This window comes from Choloepus didactylus, chromosome 27 (genome assembly GCF_015220235.1).
Source record: "Choloepus didactylus isolate mChoDid1 chromosome 27, mChoDid1.pri, whole genome shotgun sequence".
Lineage (NCBI taxonomy): Eukaryota > Metazoa > Chordata > Mammalia > Pilosa > Megalonychidae > Choloepus > Choloepus didactylus.
Window position 1 is genome coordinate 21396348 of NC_051333.1, and position 27805 is coordinate 21424152.

The 27805-nt window shown below is 48.0% G+C and overlaps 1 protein-coding gene across 2 annotated transcripts in view; it reads right to left on the minus strand.

Moving 5' to 3' along the window:
- Positions 1 to 27805, minus strand: part of CHST8 (carbohydrate sulfotransferase 8) — a 142549-nt gene that overhangs the window by 54124 nt on the left and 60620 nt on the right. For both annotated transcript variants that reach the window (XM_037819885.1, XM_037819884.1), the window contains exon 2: positions 24984 to 25198. In XM_037819885.1, the coding sequence (XP_037675813.1) occupies positions 24984 to 25113 (130 nt within the window). In that variant the 5' untranslated portion in view covers positions 25114 to 25198. The remainder of the gene's footprint in view (positions 1 to 24983; positions 25199 to 27805) is intronic.

Genomic DNA, 27805 nt, shown 5'->3' on the forward strand with positions numbered 1-27805 from the left:
CCCAAATTTAATGAAAATCATGAATATACAAATTCAAGAGAGACGACGAGTCTCAAACAGGATAAATTGAAGTCACTGGTGTTCCTGGGCAAGGCTGCTGTCCCGGGCACCTGGGGGTGGACCGCTTCTGTTCACACTTCCATGGCCTTGGGTTTAGGTCTGGCCGTGCTGGTAGCCCTGACCCTGGCTGCTGTTGCCAAATGCCAAAGACAAGAGGGTTCTGAAAGCTGCAAGAGAAAAGCTACATGCTTTGTACAAGGAAGTCCCAATAAGATTAAGTTCTGATTTCTACAATCATAGAGAAGAAAAGACAGTCAGATGAAACACTAAGATGCTACAAGAAAACAATTGCCAACTAAAAATTTTATGTCCAGCAAGACTGTCTTTCAAAAATGAGGGAGAGATTAAGATATTCCCAGATAAACAAAACCTAAAGGAATTTGTCATCACTATGCTGGTCACCAGGCATTGGGGGGCAGAACACAAGGCAATTGGGAAGAACTGGGATAAAGCTTCCTGAGGAGCTGGCCACAGGGTGGTGGACAAGGAAGAGGCGAAGGGCTGGGCTTATGAGCTGAGGGATGAACAGAGTTCTCCTGGGGCCCTTGGGATCAGGGAGCCTGTGACAGTCAGTCGCTCCCTCTCCCCTTATCTGTTCTGTGAGCAATGCTAAAAGGAATTCTTCAGCCTGAAAGGAAAGGACACTAGACAGTGGGTCAAAGTGACGTAAAGAAATAAAGACCTCCAGTAAAGGTAACCGTATGGGTAACTATAAATTCCAATACTATCATATTATATGTTTTGGTATATGACTCCACTTTTCAGTTCTTACAGGTTCTAAAATGCAAATGCATTGTGTAAAATGCAATGCAAAAATATGTAATTTGTAACAATTTCAACAAAAAGATGGGGGATGGGGGTAAAAGAACTGTGTACGTGTATGCTATTTAGATGGAATCAGGAGGTGGGGCAAGATGGCAGCATAGGGAGGTGTGGAATTTAGTTAGCTCCCTAAAGCAACTGCTAAATAGCCAGGAATAACTAGAAAATAGTCTGGAACAACTGTTTGGGGGACATCTGTGACCAGATACACATTGTACACCAGTCTGGAAGGGGTAGAATGGCCGAGATCACAGCATAGAACTGTAACCAAAGCTCCCCAAACTGTGGAGCCGGTGCCCCTGCCCCACTGGTATGGCAGGCTGAGTTGGAACACTCCCCTGTGGGAAAAAGAAGTGATTTCTATTGGGAGAAAGGGAAAGAAAGCTACAACTACAGTTTTAATTAAGAAATGAGGACTACTCAATACAAGCTACAAGCACAGATAAACCTGGAGCAAGCAGGAAAAGAAACCTGAGGACTCTCCTGGCAGAGAGGAGGCAGGGCTTTTGGAATTGGCTGAGTTCTAAATACTGGAGAAGGGCAGTGTCCCAAGAAAAAGGGCACATTGAACTGGGTACCAACTCTGGTCAACTGGTGAAACTGGGGGGCTGGGGACAGGATCTGAAAAGGGGATTTCTTTATTTTTTCTTTCTTTTTTTTTTCCTCTCATTCTAAGTAGCTCATTAGAGAAAGCCTCAGGCAGCTCTGACCCAGGCAAGGGTTAAGATAGTTAGAGAGACAAAGGAAGAAGTCAAATTAAGGAAATAATCCCCTAAAGGGCATATCTTCCTAAGAAAAGGCAGGGGCAGCTCAAGTGGCTGTCCTTCCTCAGAGAATTCAGACCCCCAGCTTGACTTCTAATTCACCGCTGGCCCCAGCAGGAACATGGTCGGCTGAGAATTAAAGGCACCACACCTCTTTACACTGGTGGGGAGCTGTGAGCTGACAAGCACCACCTGCTGTTGGGAAGGATAGGAAAAGCACAGAGTCTAGAGGCCTCACAGGAAAGTCTGACAATCTGCTGGGTCTCAGCCTCAAGGAAACTTGATACTGATTTCACCCTCCTCCTGAGACCTGGGCCCATCTGGTCTGGGTAATCAAGGAAACCAGATGCCTAGACAACAAAAAAATATGATTCACACAAGGAAAAGTGAAGATATGGCCCAGTCAGAGGAACAAACTTACACTTCAAGTGAAATACAGGATATGAAACAACTAATTAAAGATGTTCAAACAAATCTTCTAAATCAAATCAATGAGCTGAAGGAAAATGTGGCAAAAGAGATGAAGGATACAAATAAGACACTGGGTGACTATAAAGAAGAATTCATAAGCTTGAAAAAACAAATGGCAGAACTTATGGGAATGAAAGGCACAACAGAAGAGATGAAAAGCACAATGGAGACATACAACAGAAGATTTGAAGAGGCAGAAGAAAGGATTCATGAACTGGAGAACAGGACATCAGAAATCCTACACACAAAAGAACAGATAGGGAAAAGAATCAGAAAAAAATGAGCAGCATCTCAGGAAACTGAAAGTCAACCTGAAGCGAATGAATATATATGGTATGCTGTCCCAGAAAGAGAAGAGAAAGGAAAGAGGGCAGAAACAATAATGGAGGAAATAATCACTAAAACTTCCCCATCTCTTATGACATAAAATTACAGATCCAAGAATCACTATTTACCCCAAACAGAATAGATCCAAATAGACCTACTCCAAGACACTTAATAATCAGATCATCAAATGTCAAAGACAAAGAGAGAATTCTGAAAGCAGCAAGAGAAAAGCAATCCTTCACATACAAGGGAAGCTTGATAAGACTATGCGCAGATTTGTCAGTGGAAACCACAGAGGTGAGAAGGCAGTGGTATGATATATTGAAGATACTGAAAAAGAAAAACTACCAACCAAGAATTCTATATCCAGCAAAACTGTCCTTCAAAAATGAGGGAGAGTTTAAAATATTTTCAGACAAACAGACACTGAGAGAGTTTGTGAACAAGATACCTGCTCTACAAGAAATATTAAAGGGAGCCACTACAGGCAGACAGGAAAAGACAGGAGAGAGAGGTTTGGAGAAGAGTGTGGAAACGAAGACTATCAGTAAGGGTAAAGAGAGACAGAGAGAGCGAGAGAGAGAGGGAGAGAGAGAGAGAAATACAAATAAAATGTGACATTTAAAATCCAAAAGAAAAAATGGTAGAGAGTAGACATTACATTAAGTGAAATTACCCAGAAAGAAAAGGACAGCTACTGTATGGTCTCATTAACGTGAACTAACATTGATGAGCGAACTTTGAGAGTTAAAGTTGAGAACACACGTTATCAGGAGATAGGAAGAGGTTAGAGATCGGGCATTTGATGCTGAAGGAGTACAGAAGGTTCAACTGGATTGATTGTATAGATCCAGAATTGGATAGGACAATACTGTGTGATGGTAGCACAATATTGAAAGTCCTCTGAACAAAGATAAGTGTGAGTATGGTTGAAAGAGGAAGGCTGGGGGCATGTATGAAGGAAACATAGAACATAAAGACTGGGATTGTATAACTTCACGAAACCTAGAGTGGTCAATGATGGTGATTAAATGTACAAAAATAAGAATGCTTTTACATGAGGGAGAATAGATGAATGTCAACATTGCAAGGTGTTGAAAGTTGGATGGCATGGGGGAAAAATGCAATCAATACAATGTAGAGTTTATAGTTACTGGTAACATTGTAAGATGCTTCCATTAATTATAACAAAGTTAGTTTACCAAAGCTAAATGTCTAAAAGAGTGAGATACAAGGGAGTGGTATGGGCTTCTTCATGTTGTTGTTCTCTGACCTTCTCATTTTATTTTATTTTATTTTATTTTATTTTCCTTCTGTCTTTTATTTTCTATTCTTCATTTTTTTAATCCTCATATAGATTCTGGTAGTAAATGTGTAACTATGTGATTATACTGGGAATCATTGATTGTTTACTTAGGATGGATTGTATGTGGTATGAATAAAACTGTTAAAAAAATAAACAGAGGGATGTAAGTCCTAGAGAAAATGTGGAGTGAGGAATGTACCTATTCCCTGTTGGTGGGGAAGCAGAATGGTGCAGCCCAGCTGGAGGGCAGTATGGTGGTTCCACAAGAAGCTAAGAATGGGGTTGCCAAATAGTTTTGCAACCCTGTGACTGGGTATATACTTGGAAGAACTGAGAGCAGGGACACGGATGGACATTTTCACACTGATGTTTATGGCGGCAGTATTCATGATTTTCAGTGAATGGAGGTGGCCTACGGGTACATGGACTGATAAACAGAATTGTGAACTGTGGTGTATACATGCAATGGAATAATGAAATGGCGGCAAAAGGAATGAAGTTGTAAGGTGTGCAACTAGGTGAACAGACCTCGAGGACAGTATGTTGAGTGAAATAAGCCAGAATCGAAAAGACAAACATTATAATGCCTCACTAATATGGACTGACTATAATGTACAAACTCTGAGAATTGAATCTGATACAATAGGTCATCAGGGGAAGGCTGTTGTAAAGGTTCCTAGATTGTAAGCTCTTACAGCAGTCATATCTTATAGCAGTTGTAACGGTTATTTCTAAATTCTGAGATGCTGAGCTGTTTGTGTGTAACCTAGTTGGTCCCTGTAACTTCGGGTATCTGTGTGACAGCTGAGACTCAGAGCCAGAGTTCAGTAGCTATAAATGTCAGCATTACCCCATACAGCAACTGTTAAGAAGCTGAAAAAGAGATCAGGCTTCAATTATGGATAGGAACAGAATGGACTTGTTTAGGACTACGCTGAATCAGACTAAAGGGTAAAAGATAGTATTGACAGTGTTTTAAAACTTCAACTTCTACATGAGACGAAAGGAAAAGATGTTTATTTGGCACAAAATCTGTATTTCCTGTATCACACTATAGAATCTAACTTGTAAGTCTGTTTATTCAAACACCATAATTGCATGGAAACTTGAACGGGGGGTGAGATCTGGTTGGTTTGTACAGGTTAGCGTGGAGCCCCAATAGATCCCAGAGTAATTTGGGCAGAGAATAAAAAGTATTTGCAAAGTCCCTTTGAGGGACTGGGGGGGAAATGTGGTTATGTTACTTCCCCACCTGGGGAATTCCTGATATTCTCATGAGCATTGGGGACTACCAGCTTATTAGGCTGAGCCCTTGATCTTGGAGCCTCCCCTTATGAAGCTTGTTACTGCAGGAGAGACTATACCTATTTATAATTGTGCCTAAGAGTCATCCCCAGAGGAATTCTTTTGCTGCTCAGATGTGGGCTCCCTCTCCAAGCCAACTGTGCAGGTAAACTCACTGCCCTCCCTGCTACGTGGGACATGACTCCCAGGGGTGTAAATCTCCCTGGCAACATGGGACATGACTCATGGGGATGAATCTGGACCCAGCATCATAGGATTGAGAAATCCTCGTGGACCAAAAAGGGGAAGAGAAATGAAACAAAGTAAAGTTTCAGTGGCTGAGAGATTTCAAATGGAGTCGAGAGATCATTCTGGAGGTTATTCTCATGCATTATACAGATAACCCTTTTCAGTTTTTAGTGTATTAGAATAGCTAGAAGGAAATACCTGAAACTGTTGAACTGTAACCCAGTATCCTTGATTCTGGAAGAAGACTGTATAACTACATACCTTACACCATGTGATTGTGAAAACCTTGTGGCTCCCACTCCCTTTATCCAGTGTATGGACAGATGAGTAGAAAAATGGGCAGAAAAAGTAAATAAATAATAGGTGGGGAAAAAGAGTATGAGATATTTTGGGTGTTCTTTTTTACTGTTATTTTTATTCTTATTCTTATTTTTATTTTTTGGAGTGTTGGAAATGTTCAAAAATTGATTGCCATGATGAATGCAAAACAATATGATGATACTGTGAACAACTGATTGTACTCTTTGGATGATTGTATGGTATGTGAATATGGCTCAATAAAATAGTTCTTTCAAAAAAAAAAAAAAGATGGAACCAAAGTAAATGGGATTGTTACAGGTTTAGGATGTTAACTTTCAGCCCCATGGTAACCACCAAGAAAATATCTGAAAAAAAATATTAGAAGGAGATGGGTAGGAACTCAAAATGTTACAGTAAAGAACCATATAAATATGAAAGTAGGCATTAAAAGAAGAATCGAGGGACAAAAGGGTGTAAGTCTTACGAAGACCAAATAGCAAAATGGCAGAAGAAAGTCCTGCATTACCAGTACAGGCACACCTCATTTTATTGTATTTTGCTTCATTGTGCTTCACAGATATTGCACTTTTGACAGATTAAAGGCTTGTGGCAACCGTGCGTTAGGCATCTATCAGTGCCATTTTTCCAACAGCATGTTCTCATTTCATATCTCTGTGTCACATTTTATTTAAGGTATGTACAGTGTTTTTTTTAGACATAATGCTATTGCACACTTAATAGGCAACAGTACAATGTAAACATAACTTTTATATACACCAGGAAACCAAAAAATTCAGGTGACTTGCTCTATTGCAATATATGCCTTATTGCGGTGGTCTGGAACCAACCCTGCAATGTCTTTGAGGTATGCCTGTAGTTACTTTAAACGTAAAGGGATTAAATTCTCTGGTCAAAACACAGAGCTTGGCTGAATAGATTAAAAAAAAGAAAGCATGAACCAAGAATATGCTGTTTATAAGAGACTCACCTTAAATTCAGACAAAAGTGAGGTGGAAGTGAAAGAATGGAAAAATATACCATGCAAGCATTAACCAAAAGAGAGCTGGGGTAGCTATACAAATATCAGATAAAATAGAGGTTAAGTCAAATACTGTTGCAAGAGACAAAAAAGGTCACTATATACTGATAAAGGGTCAATTCAACAAGAATGCATAACAATTATAAATATATATGCACCTAACGACATATCCCCAAAATACAGATGCAAATATTGACAAATTTGAAGGGAGAAATAGACAGTTCTATATTAATAGTAGGAGACTTCAATATACTATTTTCAATAATAATAATAATGAGAAACAGTTCTACATTAATAATAGGAGACATCAATATACTATTTTCTTCTATTCAGAAGATCAAGAGGAAATAGATTTGAATTATATAAAACAATTAGACCTAACAGATATATATACATTGTTGGTCTGTTGAGATTTTTCTATTTCTTCTTGAGTCAGTATCAGTAGTTTGTATGTTTCTAGGAATTTGTTCATTTCATCTAGGTTATCTAATTTGTTGGCCTGCAGTTGTTCATAGTATCTTTCTGGTCTTTCTCTCCCTCTGTGTATATATATATAGAGAGAGAGACAGACAGAGAGACAGAGAGAGAGAGAGAGAGAGAGAGACAACACTTCACCCAATAGCATCAGAATACATATTCTTCTCTAGTGCACATGGGTCGTTTTCCAAGATAGATCATGTGTTAGGTCACAAAACAAGTCTCAATAAATTTAAAAATATTAAAATCATACAGTGTATCTTCTCTGACCACAATGGAGTTTAGCTAGAATAATATCCGAGGGAGAACTGGAAAATTCACACATATAAGGAAATTAAACAATATTCTTAAAAAGCCAGAGGGTCAAAGAAGAAATCACAAGGGAAATTAGGATATATCTCTTGAGGCAAATCAAAAGGAAAATGCACATCACAAAAGCTTATGGGAAGCAGCAAAGGCAGTGCTGAGAGGGAAATTTATAGGTCTAAATGCTTACTATAAAAAAGCTTTAAACAAGATCTCAAATCAGAGACTTAGTCTCACAAACGGACGGCCTAGAAAAAGAACAAACTAAATCAAAGGTGAGCAGAAGCAAGGAAGTAACAAAGATTAGAGTGAAGAAAAATGAAATAGAATATTTTAAAAAAGCAGAGAATCAACAAAACCAAAAGTTGGTTCTTTGAAAATATCAATAAAATCAACAAACCGTTAGCTAGGCAGAATAAAAATAAATAGGATGCAAATAACTAAAGTCAGAAATGAAAGGAGGTCATTACTATTGACCCCACAGAAATAAAAGGAATTTTAAAAAGATACTATGAACAACTGCAGGCCAACAAATTAGATAACCTAGATGAAGTGAACAAATTCCTAGAAACATATAAACTACCTACACTGACTCAAGAAGAAACAGAAAAATCTCAACAGACCAATACAAGAATTGAATCAGTCACCAAAAACTCTAAAAAAGAGAAGCCCAGGATCAGATGGCTTTACTGGTGAATTTTACCAAACATTTCAAGAAGAATTAAAGCCTAATCTTTTGAAATTCCTCCAAAAATGGGAAGGACAGGAACAATTCCTAACTCATTCTGTGAAGCCAGTGTTACTCTAATAACCACAGCCAGGTAAAGACATCCCAAGACAGAAAATTACAGACTAATATCCCTTATGAATATAGATGCAAAAATCCTCAATAAAATACTAGCAAATTGAATTCAACAGCATATTAAAAGAATTATACACCATGGTCGAGTGGGATTTCCCCAGGTATGAAAGGAGTTTCAATATAACAAAATAAATTAATGTGATAAACCATATTAGTAGAATGGAAGGAAAAAAAACCACATGATCATCTCAATTGATGCAGAAAGACATTGGGAAATGCCAGCACCCCTTCTCAATAAAAACACTCAGATAATTAGGAATAGAAGGAAACTTCCTCAACATGATAAGGGGCATATATGGAAAACCCACAGCTAGCATCATACTCAATGGTGAATGACTGAAAGCTTTCCCTTTAAGATCAGGAACAAGACAAGGATGTCCAATGTCACCACTGTTATTCCACATTGTCCTGGAAGTTCTAGCCAGAACAACAAGGCAAGAAAAAGATATAAAAGGCATCCAGATTGGAAAGGAGTAAGTAAAATGTTCCCTATTTGCAGGTCACACAGTCCTTATACATAGAAACTCTGGAAAATGCCACAGCAAAACTATTAGAGCTAATAAACAAATCCAACAAAGTGGCAGGGTCCAAGATCAACATGCAAAAATCAGTAGTGTTTTTCGATACACTAGACATGAACAATCTGAAGAGGAAAACAAGAAAAAAAAGTCCATTTGCAATAGCAACTAAAAGAATCAAATATCTAAGAATAAATTTAACCAAGGATATAAAGGATGTGAATACTGAAAACTACAAAACATAGCTATAAGATAAAGAAGATCTACATAAGTAGAAGGATATTTCATATTCATGGATTGAAAGAATAAATATTGTTAAGATATCAATTCTAACCAAAGCAATTTACAGATTCAAGGCAATCCCAATCAAAATTCCAACAGCCTTCTTTGCAGAAATGGAAAAGCCAATCATCAAATTTATATGGAAGGATAAGAGGTGCCAAAAACCAAAATCATCTTGAAAAAGAAGAAAGAAGCTGGAGAACGCACACATCTTGATTTGAAAATGTATTACAAAGCTATAATAACCAACACAGACATCTTAAGTATAAGAACCAACACTCTAAGACTCCTAGAAGAAAACATGGGATACACAGATCCTTGTGTTAGGCAATGGTTTCTTAGACTTTACACCAAAAGCACAAACAACAAAAGTAAAATAGATAAAAGGGATGTGATCACAATTAAAAACTTTTGTGCATCAAGGCATTTCATCATGAAAATGAAAAGCAACTGATAGAATGGAAGAAAATTTTTGGAAACCACATATCTAATAAGGGTTTGGTATCCAGAATATATAAAGAAATCTTACAATTCAATAACAAAAAGACAAACAACCCAATTTTAAAATGGGCAAAAGACTTGAATAGACATTTCTATAACGAAGATATACAAATGGCCAATAAACACATGAAAAAGATGCTCAACATCATTAGCTATTAGGGAAATGTACATCAAAACCACGAGATACCATTTCACATCCATTAGAATGGCTCCTCTTCAAAAAACAGAAAATAACAAGCATTGGACAGGATGTGGAGAAATAAGAACACTTGTTCATTGTTGGTGGGAATACAAAATGGTGCGGCTGCCGTGGAAGTCAGTTTGGTGGTTCCTTAGAAAGTTAAGTATAGAATTACTATATGACCTGACAATGCCACTTCTAGGTATATACCCAAAAGAATTGAAAGCAGGGGCGGGAACAGATATTTGCACATTTATGTTCATAGTGGCATTATTCACAATTGCCGAAAGGTGAAAGCCACCCAAGTGTCCATTAACAGATGAATGGATAAATAGGTATATACATACAATGGAATTTTAATTAGCTGTAAAAAGGAATGAAGTTCTGATACATGCAACAACATGGATGAACCTTGAAGACATCATGTTGAGTGAAATAAACCAGAAACAGAAGAGCAAATATTGTTTGATCTCACTGGTATGAAATAATTAGAATAAGCAAATTCATAGAGTCAGAAACAAGAATACAGGTTGCCAGGGGTTTGAGGTTGGGGGCAGGGAATGGGGACTTAATGCTTAACTTGTACAGCATTTCTGCTTGTGGTGATGAAAAAGATTTAGTAACGGATGGTGGTGATGGTAGCACAACATTGTGAACGGACTTAACTCCACTGAATTATATACTGGAATGTGGTTAAAAGGGGGAGATTTTAGGTTGTACACATGTTATTAAAATAAAATTTAAAAAACTAGTAAGACTATACAGCATAAACCATGAACTCTAATGTAAAGATGGACTATAATTAATAGTATAATTGTAATAATATTGTTTCATCAATTGTAACAAAGTTACCAGGTTAATGCAAAGTGATAACAATAGAGAAATTTGTGTGTGTGAGGAGGGTATATGGGAACCCTGTATTTTCTGCATGATTTTTCTGTAAACCTACAACTTCTCCAATAAAATGAATAGATTTTTAAAAAATCTAGTATAAATCTACAGCAATAAAGGCATTGCCATACTGGTGTAGAGATATACATACAGATCAATGGAATAAAATTGAAACTCCAAAAATAACCCCTTACATTTATGGTGAATTTATTTTTGACGAACGTGCCAAGGCAATCCAACGGAGTAAAGATAGTCTTCAACAAGCAGATATCCTAGCAAAAAGACGGATTTAGACCATTACCACACATAAAACACAAAAATCAACTCCAAATGGGTCACAGACGGCTTAGATTTAAGTGCTAAAATTATAACACTTTTAGAAGAAAACATAGGAGAAAATCTTCATGACCTCAGATTAGGCAAAGATTTCTCAGAGATAAACACAATTCATAAACAAAAAAAACTGATAAATTATACTTCATCAAAATTAAAAATGTTTGCACTTCAAAAGACACCATTGAGAAAATGAAAAGACAAGCCACAGACTGAAAGAAAATATTTGCAAATCTGGTAAAGGACTTGCATCTAGAAAATAGAGAATCAAAAAATAAGATAAATTACCCAATTTTTAAAATAGGCCAAAAAATTGAATAGACATTTTACCAAAGGAGATATTCAAATGGCTAATAAGCATATGAAAATATGCTCAACATCATTAGCCATTAGAGAAATACATATTAAAACCACAATCAAATACCACTTTACACCCACCAGAATGGCAGTAATTAAAAAGATAGATAATCACAAGAGTTGACAAGGATGTGGAGGAATTTGGAGCCCTCACCCACTGCTGGTGGGAGTGTAAGATGGCGCAGCCCTTTTGGAAAAACAGTTCAGCAGTTTCTTAAAAAGTTCAGCATAAATTCACTATACAATCTAGCAATTCCACTCCCGAGTATCTAATCAAAAGAAATAAAAACAAACGTCCACATAAGGACTTGTATATAAATGTTCACAGCATCATTATTTGTAATAGTCAAAAAGTGCTAATCTTCCAGAAGTCCCTCGACTGGTGAGTAGATAAACAAAAATTCCATATGATGGAATACTATTCAGCAATAAAGAAAAATGAATCGCTAATATAAGCTACAACATAATAACCCTCGAAAACATCAGGCTAAGTAAAGAAACCAGATGCAAAGAACCACATATTGTATGATTCCATTTACATGAAATGTCCAGGATAGGCAAATAGAGACAGAAAGTAGCTTAGTGCTCGCCTGGGGCTGAGGGTGGGAACGGGGATTGCCCACAAAGGGGATGGGGGATTTTTGGAGGGAGCAATGGAAACAGTTTAAAGATGGATTGTGGTGATGGTTGCACAGCTCCATAAATTCACTAACAATCACTGACTTGTACTCCCGAAACAGGTTCATTTCATGTCATATAAATTACACACTAATAATAATTAAAAAAAACCTTTAGCCCCCAGGCACCCTGGCTCGCTGCTTTGCCTGGAATCCCTCTCATTTTCTGGCTCCTCAGACTTCCCTTCCCTCCTTGATTTATGACGTCTGAGGTACCATTTTGTCCGGTGGTGGATTGGCGCATCAGCTCAGCCTGCCACGCTGCCACTATTTGCTTTCGTGGGATGCTGGTGTTTTCTACCCACGTCTGGGAGCTCCCAGGGCAGCGTGTGTGTGTGTGTGTGTGTGTGTGTGTGTGTGTGTGTTCCTGTGTCATCCCCTCAGTGGAGGCAAATGGAAGAAATCTGAAGCATCCTGGTGGAGGGATGTCCCGGCTGGACCCCCTCCTCTGTTGAGCCTGCTCCCTCCCTCTCTCTAGTAGAATGGACGGGTCAGATGCCAGTCAAGCCACCGCTAACAGCGCTCCCTTCTCCTTCTCTGGCCAATGGGAGGTCCCAGCACAGGCTCTGCCTCCAGTTCACCAGCCCCAAGGTTCTGGAAGAGCCAGACCACACTCGATGCCCCACAACATGGCTGCAACACCCCCTTGGGAGTGAGTCAGGGTGGACAGGAGAATTCCCCATCGCTCTACTCTGTGAGTTCCGTCAAAACAGGGGCCTCGTGATCCTGTTCCCCACTGAAGTTCGGTGCCTGGCCCAGGTTGGTGCCCAATAAATGTTTCTGAAATATATGAGTAAAAGTGGAAAAGTGTCCCCAGTGGTAAGAACCAGCCTCCTTCCGGCTGTGGTTTTTCTGCTCTTGCTGACTGTCACCCCCACGCTCCAGTGAAGGGACGCGGCACGCACAAATTTTGCAAACCCTGTATATCACACATGCTTCATGAGTAGACTTGATTTAAATCCAGAAAATCCTTTAATTGCTGCTGCTACTTCTGACTGGGTTCTGAGGAGGAACTAATTCAAGCGAAGATCATTCAACCTGAAATATCATGAATGTAATTTCATTATTTGGTCTGCTCAAGTCACAGGCAGGGGTTATCATATTTGGTTTTGCTGAGTTCCTGCTGGAGTGACAATTTCTCATTCATTTCTGTGGCTGAAAACCAACAGACAATCTATCCTTCGATGCCAAAGCCTCCACCTGGGGCCGTGAATGCATGTGTCCTAAGTCTGCTCCTCTCAGGTGAAAATATCAGTGTGCTCTTGGCTCCAAACTTCATGTGTGAAGTGTTTCCCACATGAGCTATGAGCCTGCATGCACCTCACAGTCATGCACTAACACCAAGGTGAGTAGATACTTACACATCATGATCACGGATGGGAGGCAGACACACACACACATTGACAGAGGTCTGTGTCCCTTTGCCAGCACACTCATGTGTGTGCATGGACCAGAACATGTTTGCAATGCACAGGAATGAAATGTATCCCAAACATCGGCATGCGAGGGCTGTGCAGGGCCCCAGGACTGCCCTCTGCCACTGTGTGTCTCCAAGTATGGTGTTCCCAGCTCTGAGAGGTTGTCAGAGTCACCAATAAGACCTTGTTGTCTTTGGGGTCAGAAGACCCGGGTTCTGTTCAGGCACTGCCACTTTCCTGGCTGTGTGACATTGGGCAAGCGACTTACCCTCTCTGTGCCTCAATTTCCCTATCTTTGAAAATAGCAATGGGGCTTTGTGAGATTGATTGAGAAAATATTTGTAAAGCATGGTGCCTGGGATAGGGTGGGCTCAGCCTTCATGGCTGTCACCTCTGCTCATGCCACACTACCAGGTGCCACCTCCTCATGTGCCGTCCAGTACTTTCCTGGACCCACTCGGCCCCAGAGGCATTTTCCCTGACGTGGAGGCAGTGGGGCTGGAAGAATCTGCAAAGCGCCCTGTGCTGCCCAGGCCTGGCCCCTCTCCTGAGAGACCCCTGATAAGTGTGACCATCACAGATGGGTCCTAGGTGGGGAAGCAAGGAAGCCAGTGTAGCTGTCCCTGCTAAGCTCCATCACTTTTGGAGACAAGTGGCCAGGTCAGAAATCCTTCACCATTTAAACCCAAGCCCATCTCATCAACCCAGCGAGGAAGTGCCCACCCTTGCAGGAAGGTTTGTCAGATATGATTCTTCATTTATTCACAGGAACAGAAGCTTGCAGGTGGGTGCAAATATTTGCATATAAATTGCTGTGTGCAAATGAAGGGAGGTTTTAATTATGAACCCTCTGCAGCACCTCACCTCCTCACCTCTGCGTCCCCCTCTGCTGACCAGCCACCTTCTGGGGCCCCAGGTCTCCTGCATGAATGGTGAGCAGGTATCCGGCAGGGCTCCACACCCCCAGAACCAGAGACACCTTGGACGGCATGAGGCTGTGCACAACCCACTCGGAGCCTGGCTTGATGGGAGTCCGACCCCAAGGCTGGGAAGAGTTAACAGGTCATCCTGCCCCACCAAGGAGACCACCACCTCTCTGTCTCCCAGGGGCCACAGGGAGGGTGGGTGTGGAGTCAGTGACGGCCAGAGGGGGCCAGGCCTCCCTTAGGAAGGCAGGTCTCAGCCTGGGGAAGGTTCCAGATATCGGCCAGACCTTCTCCCTCCAGTCCAACCAACAGGAGGTGGCAAGCAAGACCTATTGTCTTGTCCAATTCCAAAGAACACCTTCTCAGATTTGAGCTGCTACTTGCACCTCAGGATAATTCACATAAATATACACATTTATAGCTTACTCTTGAAAAAAAGGTGGGGGGTGGTGGAGATCTGGCCGCCTGGGCCTGCATTCCTGCACAGGGCTCTCCACAGGAACCGCGGACAGGCCGTGTGTCCGCTTTTCCTCACCGCCCCCTCCATGCCCCATGGTCACCCCCTCCCTGGCTGCTTCTCTCAGACACATTTTCTCACAAACGCTGGTGACCCCATAGAGCTTCTAGTGACATCTCCCCTTATCCCTTTCTCTCTACCATCTCCCTCCCTCCCAGGCAAGCACAGGCCGTGTGGGCAAACGTGAAAGGCACCCACAAGGGATGTAGCCTTTGGGGGGTGGAGGCTGGGGGGTCAGGGGCAGCTTCCCGGAATGAGCACAGCACCCACCTCAGTCCAACCCAGGTGGAGAACCAATCACCAGGGGCTGGAGTCCCCAAGGCCTGCTCTGGGGACAATCAAGTGGGGTCTGGGGTGGGGGCTGGAAGGGGCCAGCACGCTCCATAAGTGGCCTTCAGGGACCATCTCAGGAGACGGTGAGAGGCAGCCCTCAGCTCCCCGCCCGCACCCCGGACTGTGAAAACGGGGAAACAGCTCCCACACCTCCATCGGGAGCCCGCAGCTGCTGGGCAACTGAACTGATTCAAGCTCAACTTTTATTCCCCCACATAAATACAATTTTAAAACGGAAGAACTCATCCAGTAAGTTCCTCCACAATACAAGTGAAAACTGCAGAGCCGCATATTCTGGGAAATAAGCCGTGTAACTAAAACATCGGCAGGCAGTAATGAGGAGCTGCTGCCTTAAATGGCATCTGCCCAGCGGCTCCCAACTTCCTGCAAATATTGCAAGAAGGAGGAGAGGAGACACGGCCCCTAAAGCCTCCCTAATGGGGTGGCCATGACCCCACGACCTCTGGGGAAGGGGACAGGCCCGGCCCGGAGCCGCCACCCTCCTGCCCGTGGGAAGTGTGTCAGCCTCAAGAACCAGCCCTCCAGCGCTTCCGTTGTCATAACTACCACCGTGACCTTTACAGGGGTTTAAAGAAACGAAGAAGGGCGGCGGAGAAGACAATGGCAGCCACGGCCCTGTTCTCCGAGGCAGGAAGGCTCGTGGGGCCCTCAAAGGGTCTGGACCCCCGGGACCCTCCTCATGCTGGCAGTGGGTGCTGCGTTCTGATTCACTGGGTGCCCTGACCCCGACCCCCACTGCACCCCGGAGACTCCCCCAGGGAGGAGGGCAGGGCAGGCAGAAAAGGCCCCCTCGGGCTTCCTTGGGGTCACCTGTCACTTTGGGTTGGGGTCTTCCCCGGCCTCCCCATGTCTCTGGCAGATCTCCTGGGCTGTGTGTGTGTGTTGGGTGGTGGGTGGCTCTGATGTCACCTGTCTCCCACTGAAGACGCCTGCTCAGTGAACAGGGATGGATGGGGGGGGCGTGGGGTGCAGGAGAGAAAGGACACTCAGGCCCCTGTGGGACCCCTCCCTAGCACCCAGGCTGCAGTCCTGGCTCTCGGCTCAATGCCCACCCAGGTGCCAGATCAGATGCAATTCTGGACCATCTCACACCCAGATCTTGACCTCCTCCCACCCCGTCCTCCCCTCATCCCCTTCCAATTCATTCTGGGAGGAGTCGAGCGGGAAAGAGGTCACCCCACAGCTAAGACAGGGTCTGCCAAGCCATGACTCACGTCGCAGGTGAACAGAGCCCAATTCACCCCCACGGGGGGCGGGGGGGCCTGGGGCTCAGGGAAACAATCTGCAGCTGTGGAGACGCAATCTGAAGCTGGGGTTTTCTGGGGACAGGAGCCGCATTCGGAACCCCCAGTCCTGCAGGGCCCGGCGCACAATGGGAGACCCAGTTTTCCATGTGAGCTGTAATTTCAGAAGGTGTCTTTGTTGTGGGCTTTATGAACCGCAACAGCTGAGGAGCCTTGGGGGCTGGGTTCGGGGAGTCGGGCTGCAGCCAGGATCTTTCGGGTGTCAGGAAGACACAGACAGACCATGCCTGCCCGAGCTGGGGCACTCGGGCTGCAGGGCTCTGGGAAACCGGCTTAACCTCTCTGAGTCTGTAATAGGCGGCACCCTGCCCCTCAGGGTGAGGGCAGAGGAAATGAAAGCACTTAGGACAGTGTTTGGCAGCCAGTAACCAACAACTATTACTATGTTTCATGGACACTGACACTTTATTACGTTGTCTCATTCTAAAAATTATCATCATACACGTGTGCAAAGCTCTGGGGTTTCCAAGCCATTTATATCCATTACTCCAATACATTCATACAATGATCCTGTCTTCTACTTTTAGCATTTTCGTTCAGTTCCTTTAAAACAGAAGGCTTGCTCTTATTGGATACGATTGTCCCAATTTTCTGTTCTGCTCTCCTTTTTAATTTCCCCACCCTTAGGAACCTTTAGCATAACAATTCTGGGACCATTTTCTATTAATATCAATTTTCAGATTACAGCAATATGATGTCTGTTTCCTAATTTAATTAGGAGATTCCTGTTATTAGTTCCTACATGCTCATTATTTTTCATTTAGCATATCTTAATGCACCAAAGGAAAGTGAGACTCCGGTTAGAGACCTCCAGGGCATCTTTTGCAGGAAGGAGCGAAATGTTCCCTCCACATGAAGGAGGGTGGAGGGATCCAGGAAATTAGGGCCACATCAGGGCTGGAGCTGCCATGCAAAGTGGCCCAGATGAGAGAGGGTGACGGTAGATCAAACCCCGCTGCAGAGATGGGGCCCGCAGTGGGTACCCCCGAGGTCAGGGCCTCTCCAGCGAGTGCTGCAGTGAGACCCTTCACGACCCACTCAGCCCCCAGCACAATCCGGCAAAGGCTCCAAAGCTGGCAGCCCCAGAGCCCACCTCACCCACGGAGCTCAGGGTGCCCAGACTTGAGGGTTGCATCTTCTGCCCATCCCCACTTCTGGCATGTATTGGGTGTCACCATTTGGGGGTTCCACGTTCTGGCCGTCCATCAGGACCACAATTCACAGCCCAGTCTAGGTAAACACTGCCTGGAAATCAGCTTGGGATGTGGGTGAGTGGTGACCCCAGCCCTGTGGCCACACTCCCACCACCCCACGGTGCCAGAAAGGAGCCCCACAAAGAGGCCTTGGGATTTACAAGAAAGGCAGGGGACAACGGGGGAGGGGGTGTAGGAAGCTTGAGGCCCCAGCTTGGAAGGAATCTTTGTGCAGGCATCCCCACCCACAGCCCTGACTCCGAGAACCTGAAACATTATCCAAGGAGGAGAGGGCACTCGAAGAGATCTGAAAATCTGGCGGTCGGGGTTTCCCTGAGTAAAATTCTCCTTGCTGTGGCCCCAGAAAGGAGAGGCACGGATTGCGGGGCGGCCCCCGCCAGCCTCCAGCGGTGTTCGGGGAGAGTTTGAAGACACCACAGGTGCATTGTTTAGAAACACTGGGTTCTGAGTCCCAGCCCTGCTGATTGTGCAGTGATATATTGCCAGCTACTTAACAGGATAGATCACTGCAATTACATGTCACTTCTGATATTCACAGTCACAACAAGGATGTGTCAGCCTCGCAGGGTTTGTAGGAAATATATATGATGTTCCGCAATGCCGTTAGAAAACAGTTTCAGGAAACAGACTCGAGAGGATTCCAATAAAACCCACCTGCCCAAGAAAAGCAAACAACGCCGTGGAAATGAGGGGCTGGCTTCCCTGGCCCGGGAAAGAGCGTGGATTTAAGACACCTTGGCCCAAGGATGGCAGGGCTCGCTTCCTAAGAAGTCCAGCTGGCTTCCCCTCTTCTAGGGCCACTCTGGTCCCTGATGCCCAGAGAGGATGAAGGAGGGATGGCCGCTCGCTTCTGTCCACTTCTTCCCCCTCCCAGGGTGAGCCTCTTGGCAGCTACCCCTGGCCCTCCCTCTCGGCTTGGTCATGTGGTCAGAGAGGTGTTGGGGACACTCCAGACAATCACCGTGGGACAAGACAAATCTGATATTGCCAAGTGGCTGTCAGCATGACACAGACAGGGCTTGTGTCCCTGGTAACTGAGGGCCACACCTTCTCCAGCCAACTCAGCCCTGCCCAGCCAGACCATGGGCCAGCCTCCAGGGGACCAAAGCCAGAGCTCTGAACTCAGGCCCACTTGGGTTTGAATTCTGACTCTATAAATTTCTAGCCGAGTGATACAGGACAAGATGCCCGGCAGTGCTCTGGAGAGAAGCCCAGCCTCCAACAGCATCTCCCAAGCCCACATCACCACTTACGCTGGAGGTCAGCACTGCGGCTCACCTCCTGCGGGCTAGAGGAGGCAACCAAGCAGCCCACAGCCCCCCTCCTCCAGGAAGCCCTCCTGACTCCTCCAGCCCTTACTGGGGGTCCTTTCTCAACAATGCGCCGGCTCTCCAGCTAGAGTTCACAGCTTGCTTTGGGCTCTGAGCATCACGGTGTGAGTTTGCTCCCAGAGGTAGGGTCAAGTGCCCCACTAGGAAGAGCCTAGGCAACCTCTTTCCCCGGCCCCACAGGCCGTGAGCTCCTGAAGGCGGAGCCCAAGCAGCCCCCTTGTGCTCTTTCTCTTCCTCTGCATCCCCAGTCATCCCCCATAGGGCTGAGCGGGCTGGGCTCCCGGGGCTCCGCACAGAGGGTGCATCCAATCTCCTCTCCTGCTGGCGAGTCCAGCGTCCCAGGCAGGGAGGTTCCAACCCAGGACAAGGGGAGCGGCTGCAGGCAGAAGCCAGATCCACAACCGTGACATCCAGCCTGATGGAGGGTGTGGGCAGCTTCCCTGGGCACAGAGATGCCAGCCCCCCTCATGGGGCACAGCTCTACAGACCGCGATGGCCCCAGATCCAGGGTATATGGAAGGACGGGGTGAGAGGAGGCACTGGGGCCGGCTGGGGGCTTCCTGCCGCCCTCACCTGGTCCCCGGGTCCGGGGGGCTGGAGCACCTTCAGGGAGGAGTTATAGGGCAACGCCACACACCCTGCCAGGTGTCTCACAAGTCTTGTGCCCTAAAGAGAATGCAGAGTCTCCTGACCTTCCCCCAGAAACCCCAGGCATCCCGAGACCACGCCTCACCCTCCCACCCCCGCATCCATCCAAATCACCAACTCTGCCCCCAAGCCCCAAAATCCACCCCTCTCCCACCACAACCTGCCCTAAAACCTCATGGTCTCTTCCTGGATCCCTCCACACCCTCCCAGCTGGTCTTCTTGAGCTTGTCTCGTCTCCTCTTTTGCTCCCCACCCAGAGCACCGCAGCCACTGGAGCGAGCTTTCTCCTGAGCCACAGCTCCCCTCACCCTGCCAAGGGCTTGCTCCCGGGCAACGCTCCAAGGGCTCTCCGGGGCCATGGGTCCTGGGTCCACCCCCAAACCACTTGGAGATGTCCACGTGCCCCCCTCTCGTGCCTCCAAACCCTTATCCATGCTGTCCTCTCTGCCCCAGCTCTGTTCTGGGCCCTGACCCAGGGATCCAGGGTCACACTTGTTGGGATGGCACTTCAGGGTCAGGGTCAACAACCAGCCTGCCCGAGGCAAATCCCAGGGCTGCAGCACAAAGCTGTGTGGCCTTGGGCTCGTTTCTTAACCACTCTGTACCTCGGTCTTCTCATCTGCCAGCTGCCCTGACAGTACTTAACTCATGGGGCTTGTAGAGCCCTATGAGTATTAAAGACATGTACGGTGCTGCTTGCACCTGGCAGGCAGTGAGCGCTCTGCACACGTCATGAGTTTGCTCGGCACCTCACCTGTAAAGTGGGAGTTGCTGACGATGATGATGATGATGATGACGATGAAGATAAATGCATTAAGATACGTGACATGCTTAGCCCGGGATCTCATCCTTGGAAATGCTCAGTGAGGGTCTGCCACTGTTATTATTGTCTCTGAATGTCCCCTGAGCTGCAAGGAATGTAGCACACGGAATAAAACATGGCCAGGGCCTGTCCAGTCCCTTTGCTCTCTGGGGTCCGGTGTGGCTGCCTCCCCTCTTGCACTCCAGCCCCAGCCCCGGTCCTCACCGTCACCAACCTTAACCCCGTGACTCCACCAGGAGCCAAGAACTGCTTCACCGTCAATGGGGTGTGGTCCCACTTAAGAAAACTCACTCTGCGAAAGCCAAACTTAAAAAAAATAAACCCAACTACTCACAGGGAGCTATCAATAGAAGCTGTACCTTAAGGTCATTTTTATATGTTAATGAAAACCAATCAATCCACCAATCCCTTTGGCTTTATGGGTCATGAACCAGAACTTGCTGTTCCCCATTAAAACAAAGTCCATTCCACTTAAAAAAATAATGAAGGGATGATAAAATTAGAACAGCACCACTGTGTAATTCCTAATGAATGTATGGAGCCAGGCACACCATCAGTGGCTAACTGACATCAAAAAGGGAGCAGAAGACGTGAGCCCCTGATGGGAGAGCACAGCTCCACACATGGGGAGCTCTTGTCACCCTCCTCCCACCTTCCCAAGCAACTCAAACCTATATCGGATCAAACAACGAGATTTAAGTCATTTATAAGGAATACAGAAAACAGAGGACAATGTTAAAGTACAGCAAAGGGGCACACTCAGTAAAATCCCAACAGTGGAAAACTCCACAGAGCCCATGGCCTGTTTCTTCAAATAAACAGCAAGAGAGAAAATAAAGAGGGAGAGGGAAGTCACAGACTAAAAGAAGGCTCACCAACTAACTGCGGTGTGTGGGTCTTATCTGGATACTGGGTAAAACAAACTGGAGAAAAGTATTTATAATATTTAGGAGACAACTGGAAATTTGAACACTGACTAGATGTTTGATGATATTAAGGAACTGCTAACTTTTTAGGTTTGATAATTGTGGAGTGGTTATGGTTTTTTTTCTTTTAAAAAAAGTTCTCTTAAACTGAGTATGTATAGAACGATCAATGGCTGAATTGATCTGTTTTATATAGTTCAAAATCATACACAGGAAGGGAAGGAGATGGGGCTGTGGATCGCCATGTTGGGGGGGGTTGGGTGAGGGGCACATGGGGGGTTCACTGTACGTTTCTAATCTACCTCAGTGTGCGTGTTTGAAACTCTCTATAATAAAATGTTCATACAGAAAGCCAGCTCATAAAAATTCAACTAGCCCAGCCACGCAGTCTGCCTTCTGCCCCGCTCGGAGCCAGTGTGCTGGGACCTGTTACTGCTGGAGCTGATCTGCTCCCCAAGTCTTCCACTTGGGGAAGGGGCAAGTGCTGTCCCCTGGGTCAAGGGGTGAGCTTCTCAAGGGCCTGGCAATATTGGAAACCAGCAAATAACTGTAACCGGATAGGTGAATCCTCTGACACACAAGAAAATCTAACCTTAGAATGCAGGAGGTGACGAGGCGGCTATTCACATCTCAAAAGGTTTAGTTTATAGTATAGCAAAAAAAAATTTTTAAACTATGGCTTGATTTACAAAAGTTGGCAACCCCATAAGAGCCCCTCAAATGCCTGCTGTTTCCCCTTAAGAGCTGGTTGCTGCACAGAAAAACTGGAAACATGCTCAGACTCGAGGAATCACAAGCAACTAAGAACTGCCACCCACTCTCCAAGCCCTCGTTCCTGGACTTCCATCTGCCCATCCTGCCCTTCCCACAAACAGCAGATCCCTGAGAACTCCGTTCCCAGGAAAGTTTCTGCTGTTGTGAAAGCCAGCGACACCCTGCCCGATCCGGAAGGCAGGGCAGCCTCCTGAGGGTGCGCCTCCCACAGGCAGAGATCCACAGGGGGAAAGCCTTGTCAGGGGCCCTCGGGGTCACCCAGCCGTGCAGCTGGACATATATACTTTGTAAGCATTGGTTTCCAACAGATAAATGTAATCAAGGTTTATATGCTCAGGGAAGCCAACAGGATGGGATTGTTTCACTTGAAAGATCAGAAGAAAATCGTAACTAATGTTGTGGAAAATTACTTTGATATTGCTTTCCTGGTACGGAATCACAATTAGGCTACTGTGAGAAGTACAGGGAAAGAATGAATGAATAGTAACAAATCAACACAAACAGCCTGTGTCAGGAGTACTTGGCTCAGGGAAAGTAACGTAAGCATTACTTAAAGTTTATGACGGTGGTTTGATGAGACTTACCTAGAAGGTCAAGATCTGCCCATCACCTGGCCAGTGCCGAGGGCGGTACGGCACCTTTACAGTCAGAACCAGCGTGCCCCTCGCCTGGTTCTCCTGCAGGCGGAGGCTCACCTAGCTTCATGCCACCCATGACGCTCTGTCCGGACTGAGACTCCAGCATCTGTCTCCAAGCACGCCAATCCACCCCAGAAACCCTGCTGACCTGTAGGTTCCCATGCACCACCACCCCCGCCCCCAGACATCTCATAATCCAGGGGGTCCGCACACACATGCATTCTGGGAGCTGCAGGGCAGGGCTGGCTGACTCCACGGGCAGGATTCCACTGTTTGCTCTGCTTTGCCCGCTGGTGACAGCACGGCAGGGCCTGTGCCGCAGCCACCAAACCACTCTCCTACCCAGGAACACACCACCTGTCCCTGACGTGAAACACAGACAGGTGCAAGCCCCCGGTCCCAGGTGGACCCCACAGACACCAGACACGTGCAGAGGAGACATGCGTGCCGTTTATCCCACCCAGTGTCTGAGTGCTTTTTTTCTGGAATTTGCTTCAAGCACAGAGAACACACAGTTAACAGGGACCAACTTGCAGTCTGCCCCGATGGCACTGCCCACGGGGGCTGGCGGACGGGCAGGGCTGGTTCTGCTACACGCTGTGGCCGGTGATTCTAAGTCCCCACCCGAAGCTGCCAAGTCCCCACAGAGGAGCCGGCTCCATCACGTGCCCTTGCTTCTGCAGACGCCCCACTTGGACAGCCGCACGCTGCGAGCATCGGCCCCGGCGTGACTCAGCGCCGGTGACTCGCACACTGTCTCCTGGGGCTGACCAATTCGGCCTCTGACGGACTCTCAGCTCATCGGCCTCCCCCTCACCCGGCTTCCGGTGGCAGCTGCAGGCTGGGGTGGGGAGGGGGGAGGCTCCTTCTGCACCCCCTCATCTGTGCTTAGGGGCACGATCACAGGCGAGCATCCCTGTTTGCAGAAGCGGATGCCGGGGGCAGAGAAGGAGGCAGAGCTCCACTCTGAGCACGAGCGCCGGGGAGGGCTGAGGTGAGGCCACAGGCCCGGGCACCCTTCCCTCCCTCCTCGGGGACCGGGTGCCCTGGGTGGCGCCACCCTCCTGTGAGGCGGGCTGCAGGCACGGGTGGCTCAGGAATCCCTCTGTCTCCACTGCCCTTTCACACTGTCCCCGGTTCACAGCACCTGCGAGTGGGTACCTGTGTGGCCCCGGGGAGAGGGAGGTCTCTGGGGTGCACAGGTATACCAGGTCCTGGAGCATGTGGGCTGGGAGTGGGGGTCTTCACGGACCCTCCCCCATCAAGGCTCCCAGCACCACTGCTGAGAGATGCTGTCCTCCCCGAGGCAGAGTGACCCCCAGGTCTCCACCCTTCCATGCTTTGAGGGGTCGGGATCTGGGTCCCAGAGCGTCAGCAGAGGTGCCTCAGGGTAGGGACCTTGTCCAAGCTCCCCTCCCCACATTTTGTCTGCCCTTCCTGCTCTTATCGCACTGCACACCCCCACCAAGTAACCCCCACTGTCCCCAGCAGACTTCAGCCGCCGTGACTCAGGGAGGGAGCTCCCCTCAAGTGTGTTAGCAGGGACAAGCAGAATGGGAGGTAAGCAGGTGGGGGCCAAAAGGAGTGGCTTCCAGCCTCCCAAAGCCTGGAGGCACCCCCAAACCTCTGCCCAGGCTGGAGGGTCTAGATTTGAGGGGTCCCCAGGGCTGGGCAGGGAAACTGAGTCACCCCTGGAGGGCGTCGGCTCAGGAAGAAGTCATTCACACTCTGACGTCCTTGCCACTGTGCTACAGGCTCCAAGAGGTGGCACGATTCTCCTTAAATCTGAGTTTCCCCAAAGGGCAGCGTCGGGCCGAACAGATGGTCAGGACGGCCATTAGAGAGCTGCTCCCGAGGGGCTGCCCTGTTGCTGTGCACCAGCTAGAGGCCAGAGGCCAGAGCCCCGAGGTGGTGGTCTGAGACCAGGACACAGTGTTCCACCTAGAGGCGGGTGTCCTCCAGGAGGGGCCCAGGCCCCCTCCCTGCCTGCCAGGGTTCTTGGCACACACTTGGCCCCGTGCTGTGGACACAGGGCCTGCACCCAGGCCCGGCACCCCAGAAGACAGGGGCCAGCAGATGGCAGGACAGAGTGCAAGGGCTCACCTGGCACCTGCTGGGGGGTGAGCTCCGTAGGGTCCTGCAGGCCGATGAAGAGGAGGAGGCCTGCGGCTCCAAACAGCAGGATGGAGGAGAACATGCAGGCCAGCCGCATCGTTCCGGATCGAGGGGCCATCCGGGGCTCGCTCCGGGCTCGCCTCTAGGGGGTGGCAGGTGCGTTCTTCCCTCATTGTCCACACCAGGCTTCCATCAGGCACGGTCTGCAGGGCAGAAGACAAGGTCCGTCCATCAGTAAGGGACGGGCAGGGGGTCCCTAGGGTGGGCCGAGGCCCAGCCGCCACACGTGACCCAGGCACAATCCCTGCAGCCTTCTGCCCTCTGATGCTCACTCGTGATCCCCTGCCACCTTTTCAAGCCCAAGACAAGGTTGAGGGAAGTCCTCCTCTCATCCCCCCACCCCACCCCCCTGCATGGCCAGGACACCAGCTTCCTGCCAGCGTCTCCTGTATCTGTCCCAGAAAAACCACATTGAAAGATACTCACCAGCCCCGCCTGGAAGGCCAGCGTCCACCCTGCAGTTTTCCAGACTCTCTGAGCCCCCAAACATGCAGGTGTGCCATGCAGGGGGGCTTCCAGCTCTTGCAACTGGCCTGGTGGACAAAGCCCTTGGACCCGCCTCATGGAGCAGGAGGCTGAGACACTGGGGGGCAGGCTGAATCCTTCACTGCTCACTGCCTCCACACCGGCCAGCGCTGTCCCTCATGGCAGACTGCCATGCTGGTGAGATAAAGGCCCCACTGGACCCCTGTCCAGAGGAGCTAAAGCCCTCCTATCCGGATCCCAGTTTGTCCCCTCTCTGGGCCTGGGGCTAAGGGAAGCAGCCAGACCTGTGTTTGACAAGTCCCAGGCTCAGGGCTGGGTGCAGATGGCCGCAGTGCTTAGTGATGGACACCTGCTTCTCTGGTCACTGCACACTCTAAGAGTGTGTCCATGTGACCTGACCCTCACCCTGCCCCCTTCTGAAGGGTGGAGGGAAGAAATTCCCATACTAACCAGTGACTCCAAATTGGTCCAGGCTGTGGGTCAAGATGGGGCACCCCAAGGGCATCTGCCCAAAGGAAGGATGCAAGATCCCACAGTTGAGTGGGGCCTGGGGGGACGGGGATGGGAGCTGAAGAGGAATCAGCACAGGAGGCCTGGGTTGGACAGGCAGCAGGTATCCGACGGACCTCCCCTTTGAGAGAGGATCACCCTTGCCTTCATCCAGCCCTACTGGCCCAGGCCCAAAGACCCCACCCTCCTTCCACGAGGAGCCCTGCAGGGGACTTCTCCACCCTGGCAGAGGGCAGTGCTCGAGGGATGCCAAAGCTGGGGGCAGTTCCAGCAGCTCCAAGACCACAGTTTGGTGACTGGTCTGGGGTCCCGGAGCAGAAGTGCCCCTCTGCATGAGGGCGTTTCCCAATCTGGGGTCAACTGGGCACAGAGGCTTGGCCAGGGGACCACCTCTGCTGCAGCCCTGGGCACCGATGGAGAAAGCCCCAGCTCTTGTCCCTCTGCACTCAGCCTTCGGGGCCCGGGACAGGAAGCGATGAAAAGAGAAGCCCAACCCTGACAATGGCCAGAAAAATCCCCAGGACTAGACAGTTTTTCAGAACGGCTGAGGGGCCAGGAGTGTTAAATGGCAGGTTTGGGTTTCTCCCTTCTGCAGTCTCTGTAATTATTTTTTCACTCAGTTAACTTTAATTAACCTGCCCCGGGCCTCCATGCAAGGGGACACGCCTGACTGCTGGGCCCTCCGGGCTGGGCCGAGGCAGCGCTGAGCAAGGCTGGGTTTGGCGTCTGGAGCTGACTCATCGTTTCCGGGGTGGCCGGCGGGTGTCTTGGTCTCCCGAGCTCTTCCCCCGCTGATGTCAGGCACTGTCTGCAGAGCCTCCGTCGGGCCCAGGTGGAGCTGTTCTCTCCCACCCTCTCTCTGTCCACCCACAAGCACTTGGCCTAACCCCTTGGGACTCCCAGGGAGTCATGGAAATGACGTAGCTCAGAGGCTGCTGGGACCTGCTCAGATGGGGAGCGGGGGCGGGAGTTCAAGGCCTCAGAAGCCGTTCACAAGCACACCTGCATGTGGATTTGGGCAGGTGCATGTGCACAAATGTGTACACACACAAACGCCTGGCACGTACACCACCAGTGGTCCCCTATAAGGGCTAGCTGTAAAGAAGCCTTCACGGGGTCCCTGATAGTGCTGGTGTGATGTTGGCCCACCTCCTGCAGCCACATCAGCCTCCCGAGGATGGCTGGAGGTCAGGGGTCAGTGTAATCAAGGGGGTCCCTAACCCTAAGATAGCTCCCGAGGAGGGAGGAAATGAGGGGCAGTGGAAAGAAGGAAGGAAACAGGACAACTTTATGGCTAGCGTGTAGGTTTGCCTAATAAAATGGCCAAGGTAAGAACCACCAGACAGGCCCAGAGGCTCCACACGATGAACAAAGGAGACCGAGAAGCATCTGTGAGAATCGCATTGTTCGTTCAGAAGCTGGTGCTGCAGAAGCGACACCAGGAGAGCTGGTCGGTCCCCTCTTCTCCCCAATCTGTCACGCTGGTCACCATCTGAACCAGTACAGACCTCCTATGCTAAAGAGCAAACTGGTCCTGCAGCCGTGACCTGTCCCCATTTGACTCTGAATCTGCCCAAAGCAAACCTGCCACATCAGACGCATGGAGCCAGGCTCTGGCCGCCCACGTGCCTTGCAGCAAGGACAAGGACCACATCCCTGCCCCCAAATTTGCTGGAAGAGAACACGGCCCCAGGGCCTGCACCTTCACAGTGGCAGGAGCGTCATCTGTCCCCACCTAACGCCAATGGCTGCCC